The sequence below is a fragment of the Tachypleus tridentatus genome, chromosome 11 (assembly GCF_004210375.1).
Source record: "Tachypleus tridentatus isolate NWPU-2018 chromosome 11, ASM421037v1, whole genome shotgun sequence".
Lineage (NCBI taxonomy): Eukaryota > Metazoa > Arthropoda > Merostomata > Xiphosura > Limulidae > Tachypleus > Tachypleus tridentatus.
Window position 1 is genome coordinate 36,126,914 of NC_134835.1, and position 13,739 is coordinate 36,140,652.

General features: G+C 35.9%; 1 protein-coding gene across 9 annotated transcripts in view; it reads right to left on the minus strand.

Moving 5' to 3' along the window:
- LOC143231934 (band 4.1-like protein 4) overlaps positions 1-10,817 on the minus strand; it is a 141,076-nt gene extending 130,259 nt beyond the window's left edge. For 2 of the 9 annotated variants that reach the window (XM_076466805.1, XM_076466804.1), the window contains exon 1: positions 10,276-10,817. In XM_076466805.1, coding sequence (XP_076322920.1) covers positions 10,276-10,359 — 84 coding nt within the window. In that variant the 5' untranslated portion in view covers positions 10,360-10,817. Of the gene's footprint in view, positions 1-7,696; positions 8,121-10,275 lie in introns of those variants that run through there. The other 7 variants (XM_076466808.1, XM_076466806.1, XM_076466802.1 and 4 more) reach the window with 6 other exon arrangements.
- Between the last annotated feature and the right edge of the window lie 2,922 nt (positions 10,818-13,739).

Sequence of the window (13,739 nt, forward strand, 5' to 3'; positions counted from 1 at the left end):
TATTACGGATACAATTGTCAATTAATACGCAGGGTCACTTGGTGTATGCCCGGCATGGCCAGGTGGGCTAAGGCGTGCGACTCGTAATCTAAGGTTCGCATCCCCGTCGCACCAAACATGCTCGCCTTTTCAGCCGTGGGAGCGATATAATGTTACGGTCAATACCACTATTCGTTAATAAAAAAGTAGCCCAAGAGTTGGCGGTGGGTGGTGATGACTAGCTGCCTTCCCTCTAGTCTTACACTACTAAATTAGGGACGGCTAGCACAGATAGCCCTCGAGTAGCTTTGTGCGAAATTCAAAACAAACAAACAAACATAAATGGTTTACCTGTCCATCACTCCCCGTTTCAAACTACGTGTACTCTAATGTAAGGACAGTTTTTTTCTCGCTTCGTTATTTTTATGTGATTGTTCCTTGTCAGTTAACTAATTAACATAAGTATTGGCCAACGCAGACCAACACTTAGTAACCCAATCTCTTTTCAGTATTTTTACTTTTTAAGATATAAACTATTTAGAATTATTACAACAACAACAACAAATTTACGCAGTGTAAAAAATCTAGAAATTATAGTCTTCCTAAAGTTATTTCACTTAAATCGAAATTAAAAGCAACGTTAATGATAAGACGATGGCGTCAGGAAAAGGTTTTTTTTTCTTGTTTAATTGTTTGGATACGAAGGATATTAAATTTTATACGTGTTATTTATAGATGTCTCATAGTGACATCATACAGTCACGTGGTCTATTGTTTACCCCGCCATATTGAACATAAAGTGCTTACATTTGTCTCAGGTGAAAAATGACAAATTTTCCTTCTAATATCGTCTTATCTGACTCTGCAAATCATCTTAACAATACGTACAGACGAAGATATATTGCGAAACTAAATAGTCGTAAAGTTTCGGATCCGTATCTCTTGCCAAAGGCGATGTTTACGCCATTGACTAAATGTAGTTTTTGTGTAGTCTGAACACGAATGGAAGACGGTCCCTTTTTTTGGAAATTCCACTTTCAGCCCAACCTTGGTTTGTCTCCCTAGATCCACCACTCCCCTCTGGGTCCCAGGCCATAAAACGTTGCAGCTGATCGTTGTAGTGGCGCTGACTTAGATTAGAGGCTCCCGACTGAGTCGCTGTGGAGTGGCAGCACCGTCGGAACTCTGACATGTAGGTCTAATCCTCAACACAGTAACCCCTCTTCCCCCAAACAGTACCAATCTCTTAGCCTAATGTTTCTGAAGGTCATTTCATAAATCTAACATTGGAACTGTTTTGATTGTAATCATTTGACTGCAGATGTAATCCTAATACTTAATGCTGTGAGAACTACTAGAACTACGTTATGTACTTCAAATCAGGTACAATCCATGATTATAATTTATCAAAAGTAATAGCAGTATGTTAAATAAGTTTTTTTTATTGAATTTTACACAAAGTTATTCGAAGGCTATCTGTGCAAGGCGTCCCTGATTTTGAAGTGACAGACTAAATGGAGGGCAACTAGTCAGCACCACCCACCGCCAACTCTTGGGTTACTTTTTATCAATGACACGTTATAACGCCCTTGGCTGAAAGGGCAAGTATGTTCGCTGACGGGGTTCGATCCCGCTACCTCAGATTGCGGATGGAGAGCCTTACTGAAAGGCTATACTAAGTTACAATAAGTTCTGTGCTGTGAAGCTATATAAATTGCATGCGACGAAAAAATGACACTCCAAAAGCAAACAAAAATCACGAAACATTGTCACAAAAGCAACTGTCAACAAATCTTCGTTATAAATATTTTTATGCATAACGTGAAAAGCTTTAGAATTCCGTGAGATACGTCCTACTTTAGTACTACTATATGCAAATTCTATCTCTGTTCTTCATAATTTGGCCCGGCATGGTCAGGCGGGTTTAAGGCATTGGACTCGTAATCTGAGGGTCGCGGGTTCGAATCCCTGTCGCACCAAACATACTCGCCCTTTCAGCCGTGGGTCCGTTATAATGTTACGGTCAATCTCACTATTCGTTGGTAAAAGAGTAGCCCAAGAGTTGGCGGTGGGTGATGATGACTAGCTGCCTTCCCTCTTGTCTTACATTGTTAAATTAGGGTTAGCTGTCCCTACTTCTTTACTGGTGTTTTCACTGGTTTACCGAATAACTGAGATGGATTTAGCTTTGTTTAAAAACGGACTTTTTATTTCTAAAAAAAAAAGTTTTCCATACAAATGAAGAAGACTTTTATCACTACGTAATAGACAATGGAACTGAACAAAATTAGTATTACATTTTGTCTGTTGTTTAAATAAAGAAACCGTTCTAGTATTTGAAAATATCATATTAGGTGTAAAATAACATTTCTTAGAAATATTACATCAGTGGTTTGCTTCCAATTTAATATTTTGAGATTCTTATTAAAGTAACATCAAATCAAAACATTAATATTTTAGTTCTCTGTCCTGAACATACAACTTTTATGTTAAGAGTCACTGGCCTTTTACTAACACAGCAGAAAGTCTAAGGACTTGTAACGCTAAAAACCGGGTATCAGTAGATGTGGTGGGCCTAGTACAGATAGTCCATTATGTAACCTGTGCTTCACTGCAAAAAAAAAAAAAGTCTCCCGCTGGTACAGCGGTAAGTCTACGGATTTTTAACACTAAAAATCAGGGGTTCGATTCCCTGAATGGAGTTAGCAGATAGCTTGATGTGGCTTTGCTATAAGAAAACACACGCATACCAAACAAAGTGAATGTAATTACAAAATCATAACACTGAAGTTGTTATATAAATAAATCCAATGAGAAATTTTAACGATATATTTAAAATGATTAAATATTAATTGTTTGTTTTGGAATTTCGCGCAAAGCTACACGAGGTCTATCTGCACTAGTCATCCCTAATTTAGCAATGTAAGACTAGATGGAAGGCAGCTAGTCATCACCACCCACCGCCAATAGTGGGATTGACCGTCACATTAAAACGCCCCTACGGCTGAAAGGGTGAGCATGTTTGGTGCGACGGGGATTCGAACCCGCGACTCTCAGATTACGAGTCGAACGCCTTAACCCGTGCTGTACCGAATATTAATGAATTCCCTTTTGAAAAGAATGAAAAGCAAAACCTAGCAACGTTCGAAGAAACATAGACAAAAGGCTGATGAGATGAACCAGCTTAAGGGTACGAAACCAGTTTAATTAATTAAGCCTTGTGTGTTTACGTCGTAACCTGTGTTGAGATATGCAATCGAAATAATATTTAGTTACGTTGTTTTTATCTTTCACAAAGTTGATATTTGTTTCATTTCTTTCACCTTCCTTCACTAAAATTTCGATTTTTGATGTGGTTTAATGTGTCGAAGGTGACGTCTGCTGCTACACAGCGTTCTTGACACAAATGACCTTTTTTTAAAAAAAAATTGTTTATATGTGTGTGTGTATATATATGAGAAACGAAACACAATTTCTAAACGAATAGCGTTTTTCTGAGCCACCTAAACTGTTATATGGGCAAGATGAAGTTTTCTACTATGCGATTGACCGTTTGAACGATGGAACAAATCATGGGATAATGCAGGGTTTCGGGTAGCCCGAGGGATCCAGTGCCCTTCAACGTTCTTTAAGTATTGCTGGGGCTCTAAGCTTGAGAACGCTGACCTGGCTATTACAGCTTCAATGGCTATTTTAGCTCCGCCCGCTAGAAATCAAAAATGAACGTCTCGATGAATAGTCTGTGAAAACCAGTGAGAGTTGGTACACTGGCGAGACACATCATTTCGAGTCTGACCTGTTTTTAATGAAACTAGCAGTTTTGTGAATACTTTAAACGTTGATAGACGTTTGTTTCAAACCATTACTTTCCAAAAAAAAAAAAAAACACCAAAAAACCCACACTAACTCCACACTTAGTGTCTCTCAATATACGCCAAGGATCAATGAAATATATTAATAAACATGATTTTCTTTAACGGTCCCATTAATTTATTATTATTATTTTCCCTGATAAAATGTATTACCTCAGGATACTAAAGCAACATATGACCCTCACAAGCCTCTCCACCCCAGTGGCGCAGCGTTATGTCTACGGACTTACAACGCTAGAAACCGAGTTTCGATACCCGTGATGGACAAAACACAGATAGCCCATTGTGTTGTTTTGTTCTTAATTGCAAGCAAACAAATCTCAAAAAATCTCTACGTGCGTAAATATTTCATAGTACCTAATCACTCAGATTTAATCACAGGCCATCATAAAAAGTCGAAACTAAAACAGACTTAACAAGTGGAAATGCTTTTTGGCTTGTTGTTAAGCGTAAAGCTATTCAATGGGCTATCTATACTCTGCCCACCTCCGATTTTAGCGTTATAAATCAGCCCCCCCCACCAGTAGCACAGCGGCATGTCTGTGGACTCACGCCACTAGAAACAGGGTTTCGATATCCATGGTGGGCAGAGCACAGGTAGGCCATTGTGCAGTTTTGTGTTTCATTCCAATACAAACAAGAGCGTTATAAACCCTCAAACTTACAGCTGAACCATCTAGAGGCAATTGGTAATGCTAGAGAATAAAAACATACAGGTGTGAGAGTTACCAATTCGTACAGTAATGTTATTACAGTGTTGTGAAACATATATGCAATGTGATTTTTTTGTTAAATAACTTCGTTTTTTCTTCAATGCCAACTCGTATATCTCTGACTTGTATAACTCATACATCAGAGTTACCTTTATTTTTTAATTTATATACTCGATATTTCTAGCACGTACACCGTAAGTAAGACTTGTTTACAAAATTCTGTAGTGACGTTTCGTTGGGACAAGGTTCGACTATTCGCAGTGGACTCATTGTACAGTTTAATCTTACGTGGACAACCATAACAACGTAACTAACTGACAGTCTGTCATACTTATATTTTCTTTAGAGGTTAAGCACTTGAAGAAAAACACATCTGTTTAAAACTGTGTTTTGGTATTGGTTATTTTTGTGTTTTTTTTAAAGTATAAAGATTGTAATTCAAACAAACAAATTACACTAAAATTTTGTGCTCGAAAATTTTTGTCACGATATAAAAAAAAAACAGGATTGATGTTTGTAGAAGATTCCTATCTGAGATATCAACACAAACAAAAAGTGTTGTCACATAGTGTTTCCAAGTTAGGACATGAAAGAGAGATAGCCCTAAATCCTCCTTCAGATGTAAGTGGTAAAGGCCAGGTTCTGGTGTGGACATACGTTCTATTATGAGAAAACCACCTCTAATTTTTTTCATAGGTACAAACTCCAGTTATATTCCCAATCTTGTACCTATTTCGATATTATTTTTAGTTCTTTCTATAAATTAAAAGAAAAAAAAAATATCAATGTTGCATCTAGCTTTAGACCACCAAATAATTTAAATGAACAGAGACGTAAGGGTATTTAAAAACTGGATATGATTTTTTTTTTGAGGCTGCCACTTTCACATAATGATTTGTTTTAAATTGGTATTTATATAGAAGGATCCGCTCAAAGTAATAAATTCGACTTTAGAAAATTTTCGTGCGACTTTTTCTATGAGGGTCATGGGAGTTTTAACAGCTCTCAGGGTTGAATTCGAGGAAGTACATACAACTTGACAACAAAATTTTCGAATTCTTCATTATGGGTTTTGTTTTGAATTTAGCGCAAACCTACTTGAGGGCTATCTGCGTTAGTCGACCCTAATTTAGCAGCGTAAGACTAGAAGGAAGGCAGCTGGTCATCACCACCCACATTATAAGGCTCCTACGGCTGAAAGGGAGAGCATGTTTTATGTGACGGGGATTCGAACCCGCGACCCTCAGATTACGAGTCAAACGTCTTAACCCACCTGGCCATGCCGGGCCTTTCATTATGGGACCACTAAATGAGGACCAAAAGAATTTGGGATAGCTTTCGGAGTTAGTTGCAAGAATTCACATGAAAATTGGTATGAATGTGGTTTCTACATGATGTTTTGAAAATGTTTCAATTTCCTCACCCATATGGGGAACCAAGAGTTATTTGGTGCTCTCAGGATAATGGTGTCATGGATTTAATTAAACATTAATAAAAACACATATTTGTTCTTTAAAAATAATGTGTGTAAAACTGTTTATTTAGATGCTGTTTTTGTGAGTTTTCACAGATAATTTACAAGTCTATACTATAATTCTGAATTGTACCTATGTATTTATGTTTCATAGACTTTTGAGCTTTTACAGTTTTGAATAAGAAAGTGGATGTCGGCTCTTGACCACCACAGGATATAAAGGACTCTTTTTTTTCCGAATGTCTTTAGGGAATCTTCTCATATTTTTTTTTTTTTTTTGAGTGGTGGTAGGGAAGTAAGGAAGTCGAGTTTAACTGAAAGGACTTACTTCAAATTAGGTGTAAAAAGCTGTTTGTTTTTAAGCGAAAAGCTACTCAATGGGGTATCTGTGGCGTATCTAACATGGGTATTGAAACCCGGCATTTAGCGTTACTAAACTTCAGAATTCCCGTTGAACAAATGGGGAGCAAAAAGCTTTTCAAGCAAATAATATAAAATCCAATTTTGAGGCTATTTTAAACCTAAGCCCTCCATCAAGAAGTCAAAACGTTTGGGGGCTCTCAAATAAAGAATCACGAAATTTATATTAAAATTAAGATGAGCATGTGTAATAAAATAAATATTTATATTTAGATTGTTGGAGTGTTTATACTAGGGCTTCTAAGTAAAAAAAAATTAAAATTTCCAAAAATATCTGAAAAAAGGTGTAGAAATTAATAGTAATTTATAATTTATAATGTATCCAAACGGCCAACTGGTTCAACAGTGTATTAATGCCAATACCTACAGTGAATAAATCATTATTTACTGTTGACCGATTTTAACGTCAGTACCACGTTATAATTACTGTAAAAATATGTAATCAGTAATAACTTGATTCTGTTTTGGGAACTTGGTAAATTATTTTTGTTTTAAAAGAATTACATATACAATCCTACATCCGTCTGTACACGAATATGCAATACGAAGGCCATTAACTCGTATATTACTCACTTTAAGAATTATGTTATATTACGAACACATTATTTTAATCTATTTCTAGCCAGGAGAAACCAATATACAGAATAATAAAAGCATACTTTGAGTAACTTTTCATAGTCAGATGTTATTTATGTTTTGTAAGATCTCTATAAACAAATTAAAGTTTCGGTATGTGATTTTGTATTCTTAATGAGTTTACGCACACACACATATATATATGTATACACATACTTTTTCCATTGTCTATATTTATTTCACAAAAGTGAACTGTAAGTCTTGGGTAACGTTGAAAACAATTTTATCTCTAACCGTAAGTAAACTATCCCCAACACTAGAGAAGCAGGTTAGTCCATATGATAGGAGGGATGGCTCACGTTATGAGAATGATTAAGGAGCGGCACGTACCTCAAACCTCCACCTTTTCCGGAGGCACCACTAACCCGATATCGATTTCTAGATCATGGTACTCTTTCCTTTTATCTTTGGTTACTGCCGCTCAAGATAACCCGATTTTACACGATGCGGGATTTTTTTTTTTCTTAGTGTGTGTGTGTGTATGGGCTCTAACGTAGGACTGATAATCTCAGTTACTACACGCACGATTTTCAATTTTTATTTTTAAATTCCTGATAAAGAACAAGTGGTTGGTTCCTTCTAAAAAAAATCTTAAAATTTACCTGGGTGCTGCAGCATAAGCAAAGTACACCAACGTTAAATCTTGAAAACAGTTTATAAGCCTAACGGCAGTCAATACACTTGTGGACACGTCACTGCTGCTCATCCATTAGGACGAGGTTTAACCTATCTGTTGCTTTGCTTGTTCAGTCACTGGAACTGTAACGTAAAGCTAGCTGAATAGCTCAAGCTAGATGTACCTTTACATACCCTAATCACCTTGTTGCTAAAATCGTGGTAAATAAACCTTGAACGTAAGATTTACAGTGAAATCACAAATACACTGAGACCGTACGTCGGGCTAACGTTCCCATAAAAAGTACGTCATGCCGATGCGTAGATCTGGTCTCCATCTATGTAAACCAGTAGACAACTATCATAAACAAATCTAATAACATTTTTCTTTTATCTCTGTCACAAAGGTTGAAGAAGCGTTTAATAGGTTTGAGATTGAATATATATTCATAAACTAATTTGTATATATACAACGAATATACTATTTATACTATTTTATGCAAAAATTTCGTGAATTAATTATTAAAGTATCTACACAAACAAAATATTTTATATGAAAAATGTAAATATAATTGTAAAATGATGTAAAAGTATCACACTTTTCATAGAACTATCTGAAACATATGATTCAATAATAAAAATCATTATTATGTTTAAAGATGAACATCAGCCATAAATGACATTTTCAAAGTACACGATTAGGGTTACGAAATAATTGCGCAAAGGAAAAAATAAATAAAAAAATAAATAAATGGAGTTCCGTAGGCGTATGTGCGTGTGTTGATTAACCTTTCAAAACCTTATTCGAGAAACATACCGGAGAGGTTGTTAGGCACAAATTTACCCAATAGAATATTATCTGTAATCTGTCGATTTTTTTGTGTTGAAAACCTAAACATTTACTACTGAGGTTCGGTGGACTCAGCAGATGGCTCAATGCGGCTTTGCTATAAGAAAACACACACACGCTACTTAGCCAACGAAAATTAAAAACAAAACAAAAAACAATAACTATTATTCGCTTATATTTTTTGAGGACATGACGCTCTTTCAAATATGAGTGAAAGTAAATAACTTTTCTATACAAAAACTTGTGTGTGTATGGGGAGAGATATGTCTCTTTATAGCAGCCGCAATGCCCCTCATTTTTCAACTGCTGACTATAATCTTTAGTGATAAATTATGTCATTAAAAACATACCAAGTAAGTCGTGGTTGTATTGTTTATTTATACTACCTTATTTTCACTATGACCTTGACCTTAGATCAAAACGTCAGACAAGATTAATGATACATCATGCCTTAATGAAGAGAGTAATGCTACACATTTCTTGATATTCTTCAACCTAGCCTTCTGCATTCCATGGAATCCTTATCCTGCATAACAATCTTTTTAAATGTGTTATCTTCGTGCGTTGCAATACATTCAAAATATTTTACCTTTTTGGTCTTAACTCGTTCAAAAAAGTGATACTATACGGCCTCCAGGCAACTGAGATTCATTGGACGTATGTTTATTTGTTTTTTGTTTTACAAATTTCTGTTTATTTACTTCATAATTTCATACAGTAATTTAGTTTGAAGTTTTGTGTCAAACTACGTGAGGGCTATCTGCGCTAGCCATCTTTAGTTTAGCAGTGTAAGTGTGTGTGTTTTCTTATAGCGAAGCCACATCGGGCTGTCTGCTGAGTCTAGTGAGGGGAATGGAATCCCTGATTTTAGCGTTGTAAATCCGAAGATATACCGCTGTACTAGCGGGGGGGCTAGTGGTGAAAGACTACAGAGAAAGCAGCTAGTCATCGCCAACAAATGGACTACCCTTTTACCAACGTATAGTGAGACTGATTGTCATGTTATAACGCCCCAACGGCTATAAGGGCGAGCATGTTTGGTGGGACGGGGATTCGAACCCGCTACCCTCAAATTGTGAGTCAAGTGCCCTAACAACCTGGCCACAATAGCCCAATTTCGTGTAGTGTTACACAAGGATTATTTGTGCACAGCTTCCTTAATTTTGAACTGATAAACTATAGGGAAGAGCAGCTAGTCAAGAGCATCCAGTCAAACACAGGGCTACTCTTGTGTGAGTCTAGTCTGATTGAATAGTGGGATTTGACTGTCACATTTAGAGTGGAAATAGATCGTATTCACAGTCCGAGCACAATACCCTTAAGCCACGTTAGCCCATGTAATTCTGCAGAGCCACCAATATTTTCTCAACTCAAAATCTTCCTGTACCGGACTATCCACTTTCTTCAATGTCTTTACTTCGAACCCGTGCGTTGAAAAACGCCACTTGTGAAGTCTGTGAAGCCTTAGTTATATTTGTAGTTTGTGTAACTCTTCCAGAAATGTGCTGCTCTTCTAATTTTCCAGATCTATCTGACAGTCTTCCTGGTGAACTTTTCACAGTTTAATAGGTGTAATAATTATTCTGGGAAGTATACAAGTGAAAGGTTGGATGTAACCAACTGCAGCGTTTGTAAAACGCCACAAACAGCTAATGTTTATATATATACATATATATAATTAGAATTAATGAAAAAATAAATATTAGAAAATCATACCTGAATTTCTTGAATTAATTCAGTTTCGTCCAATAATATGATTTTGCAGTGACGAGTCTTCGGCTTTTCTCCGAAACACTTCATAATTTCACTTTTCAAAGTATTTAGTTCTGACAACAAGGTTGATTTCTACGTAAACAAAATCTTAAAGAAAACAACAACAAAAAACAACTAAAAATAATGGAGTTTAAATTTAACTAAAAGAAACAACTTATCGGCTATTGCACTCTGTGTGTCATAATCTTTCAAATTTTCAGTATTAGCTGACACTAACTTTTACACTGAAAAAAAGTAGGGTTATGAAAACAAAATTCTTATATTCCTTTTTTAGTTTTTAGGTTCAAATATTCTCCCAGTTTGATATACAGAGCAGCTGATCTGGAAATGATAATTTCTTGTTTCTTACACTTTCATAACAGTAACCAGGTCAGTAGTGAAATTCAACTTAATGGATATTCGTGTTTGTCCTCTCAACCTCTTGATACCCATGAACGTACCGTCATCACTCTCAACTCATGGCCTGGTAAGTCCCGTCAAGTTTTCTGCTTGTATGCTATTTAACCGCGAGGCTTAATGCTCTACAGGTGGGCCAATCACGCTTGGCACAGAAATGTATTTATCAATGTTACTATTGCCATCTAGTAGCAAAACTTTGAACTTTAAGTGAAGGTTTTAATCGGTAGTTCGTGCCTTCGGATTCTTTTAACGTAAAACTGCAAAACTATTATCCAACTTCTAGCAACCAGCTAGAGAAAATAAATTAATCAAAAAGAAGAAAGCATGTTTATTTACGTTTTTACATATCAATGAGAAACAACAAAAACTAAATGAACTACCAGAAAATATAGTAAAAATTACTTCGTTAAGTACTTATACTCTTCTGAAATATATATATATTAAAAGATTGTGTATTACGTTTACAGTTCTTTGTTACATTAATAAAAAAAGTCATGGTAATAAAGTACTTGCATGTGTTAAGTACCAACTTTATGTCACTGGTTCGAGATTGTAAGGTAAAAATAAGATATAATATTTTATTAATTTTCGTATTAATCCTGTTCCCTGCTGGGACAGTGGCAAGTCTTCAGATTTACAACCTAGAAGCAGGGATTCGATTCCCCTCGGTGGACACAGCGAATAAACTGATAAACTTTGCAAAAAAGTAAAAAAACAACAACAAAACAAAATCAAACGTATTAATCCTTTCAACTGTTTTTTCATGTAGTGGTTTAATTATGCAAGATAACGCTTATTACCATAATGAAAAGATAAATATTTACTTAAAAGTATTATTAAGCTCTACTTAACATAAAATTATCATGTAGGTCACGAGGAAACAAACCTGAAGAACATTTTTTTACCCTTAATGATATTTGCTGTTGTCCACGTATGTGACATTACAAATAGTTACCATAGATGTAGATAAAAATTGTATTTAGCGATGTTTATAACTTGTGACACATTCAAAGATTACGATTGTACAGTGCGTAATAGGTATTCCCGTTCTCTTGTTCACATATTTTAAAGCTAAGCCGCTAACAGTAATAACGTGATAACTTGAAAAATCCATAAAAATTGCATATATTGTTTTTCAAATCAGATTATTATTTCATCTACAAGATATTCACAGTAAAGATAAGATTTTGTAACGTTTCTCATTAGAATAATTCGAAAAGCTGCTTGTGTTGGCACAAACAGACAGATTAATTGAATATTATTTTTCGGTAAAGTTTTGAATTTCGCGCAAAGCTAATCGAGGGCTATCTGCGCTAGCCGTCCCTAATTTAGCAGCGTAAGATTAGAGTGAAGGCAGCTTGTCATTACCATCCACCGTCAACGCTTGGGCTACTCTTTTACCAACGAATAGTGGGATTGATCGTAACATTATAACGCCCCCACGGCTAAAAGGGGCGAACATGTTTAGTGCGATGGGAATTCGAACCCACGACCCTCGGAGTACGAGTCGAACGCCTTAACACGCTTGGCCATGTCGGACCTTTATCGGTAAAGATGCCAGCTGTATTATAAAGGAGTGGAAAAGTGAATTTTTCTCCCCCACCTCAGAAATTCAAACTGAAGATAATATTCAGAACTAAATTAAACTTGGACAAGGTAGCACAATTCCTAGCAATCTATGTAGACTATGAAAGCTTTTTCCAGTACTTGTTCTTTCTTAAAATTTTCTCCCTAAGCTACTTGAGGGCTTTTTGTGCTAGCCGTCCCTAATTTGGAAATGAAAGACCAGAGAGGAGGTAGGTAGTTAATATTTCCCACCGCCCACTTTTGGGTTGCTCTAATTGAACGGTGAAATTGATCTTTTCGTTATAACGCCTCCACGGCTGATAAAGAGACCATTTTTAGAAAGGAGATTCAAAGGGACGACTTACAGATTGCGAGAGGAGCAAGTTAACTACAAGGTCACGTCAGGCACTTCTTAGTGCAACGCTACACGATGTGAATATCTATCCTCTGTTCATTACAGGAAGTGAACTCTGGATTTTAACGTTGTAAGTCCATAAACTTATCGCTGTCCAAATACAGGACTGCTACACTGATAATGTTATTCTGAATTAACAAGGAACTTAAGTATTGAGAGAATGATTCCTCGTGAATGGTTCAAATATCCCGTTGTAACAGTATAATTGTTTTCTTAGCTCGTTTGTTTTGAATTTTCGTACAAAACTATACGAGGGCTATTTACGCTAGCCGTCCCTAATTAGCAGTATAAGAATAAAGGGAAGGCAACTAGTTTTCACCACCCACCGCCAACTCTTGGGCTACTATTTTGCCAACGAATAGTGGAATTGACTGTCGCATTATAATACCCCCACGGCTGAAAGGGCGAGTATGTTTGGCGTGACGGGGATTCGAACCCGCAACCCTCAGATTACGAGTCGAGTGCTTTATCCACCTGGCCATGCCGGGCCAGTAAATAAGGTAAAACAAAATAAAACACCCGTCAAAAATTAGTCTTTAAATCAAACAAGAGATTTATTTTTCCAAAAAAAATATTACATGTTTGATATTTCCGCTATAAGATGGTGCCGTCGTTAAAAGAGATACAAAAACATTATGCGTAATTTTACTTGTTTGTACATTTTTGTATATCCCAACTTGTTGAACGATAAATGTAAACCAATATGCGCATTTGTTGGTGTACTTATTTACATCAAAAACCATAGATAATAAAGAATCGAGTATGAAATAGTTTTATATGAGTTAAACTATATTATACAACATAAACTTCATAAACTTCCTGTCATCTCGAAAAAAACAAAACAAAACTTTTTAGTTAATGAAAAATACTTAAAACTTTGTTTATGGTGAAAGCAGCAAAATATTTAATATAATTGTTAGTACTGTTTCAAGCTGAAAATTAACAGTACGTGAAAGAATCCTGTGTTAATAAAAAACATGACAAAATGCGTTTAACAGTATGTAACTTTACTTATGCGTGAACTTTA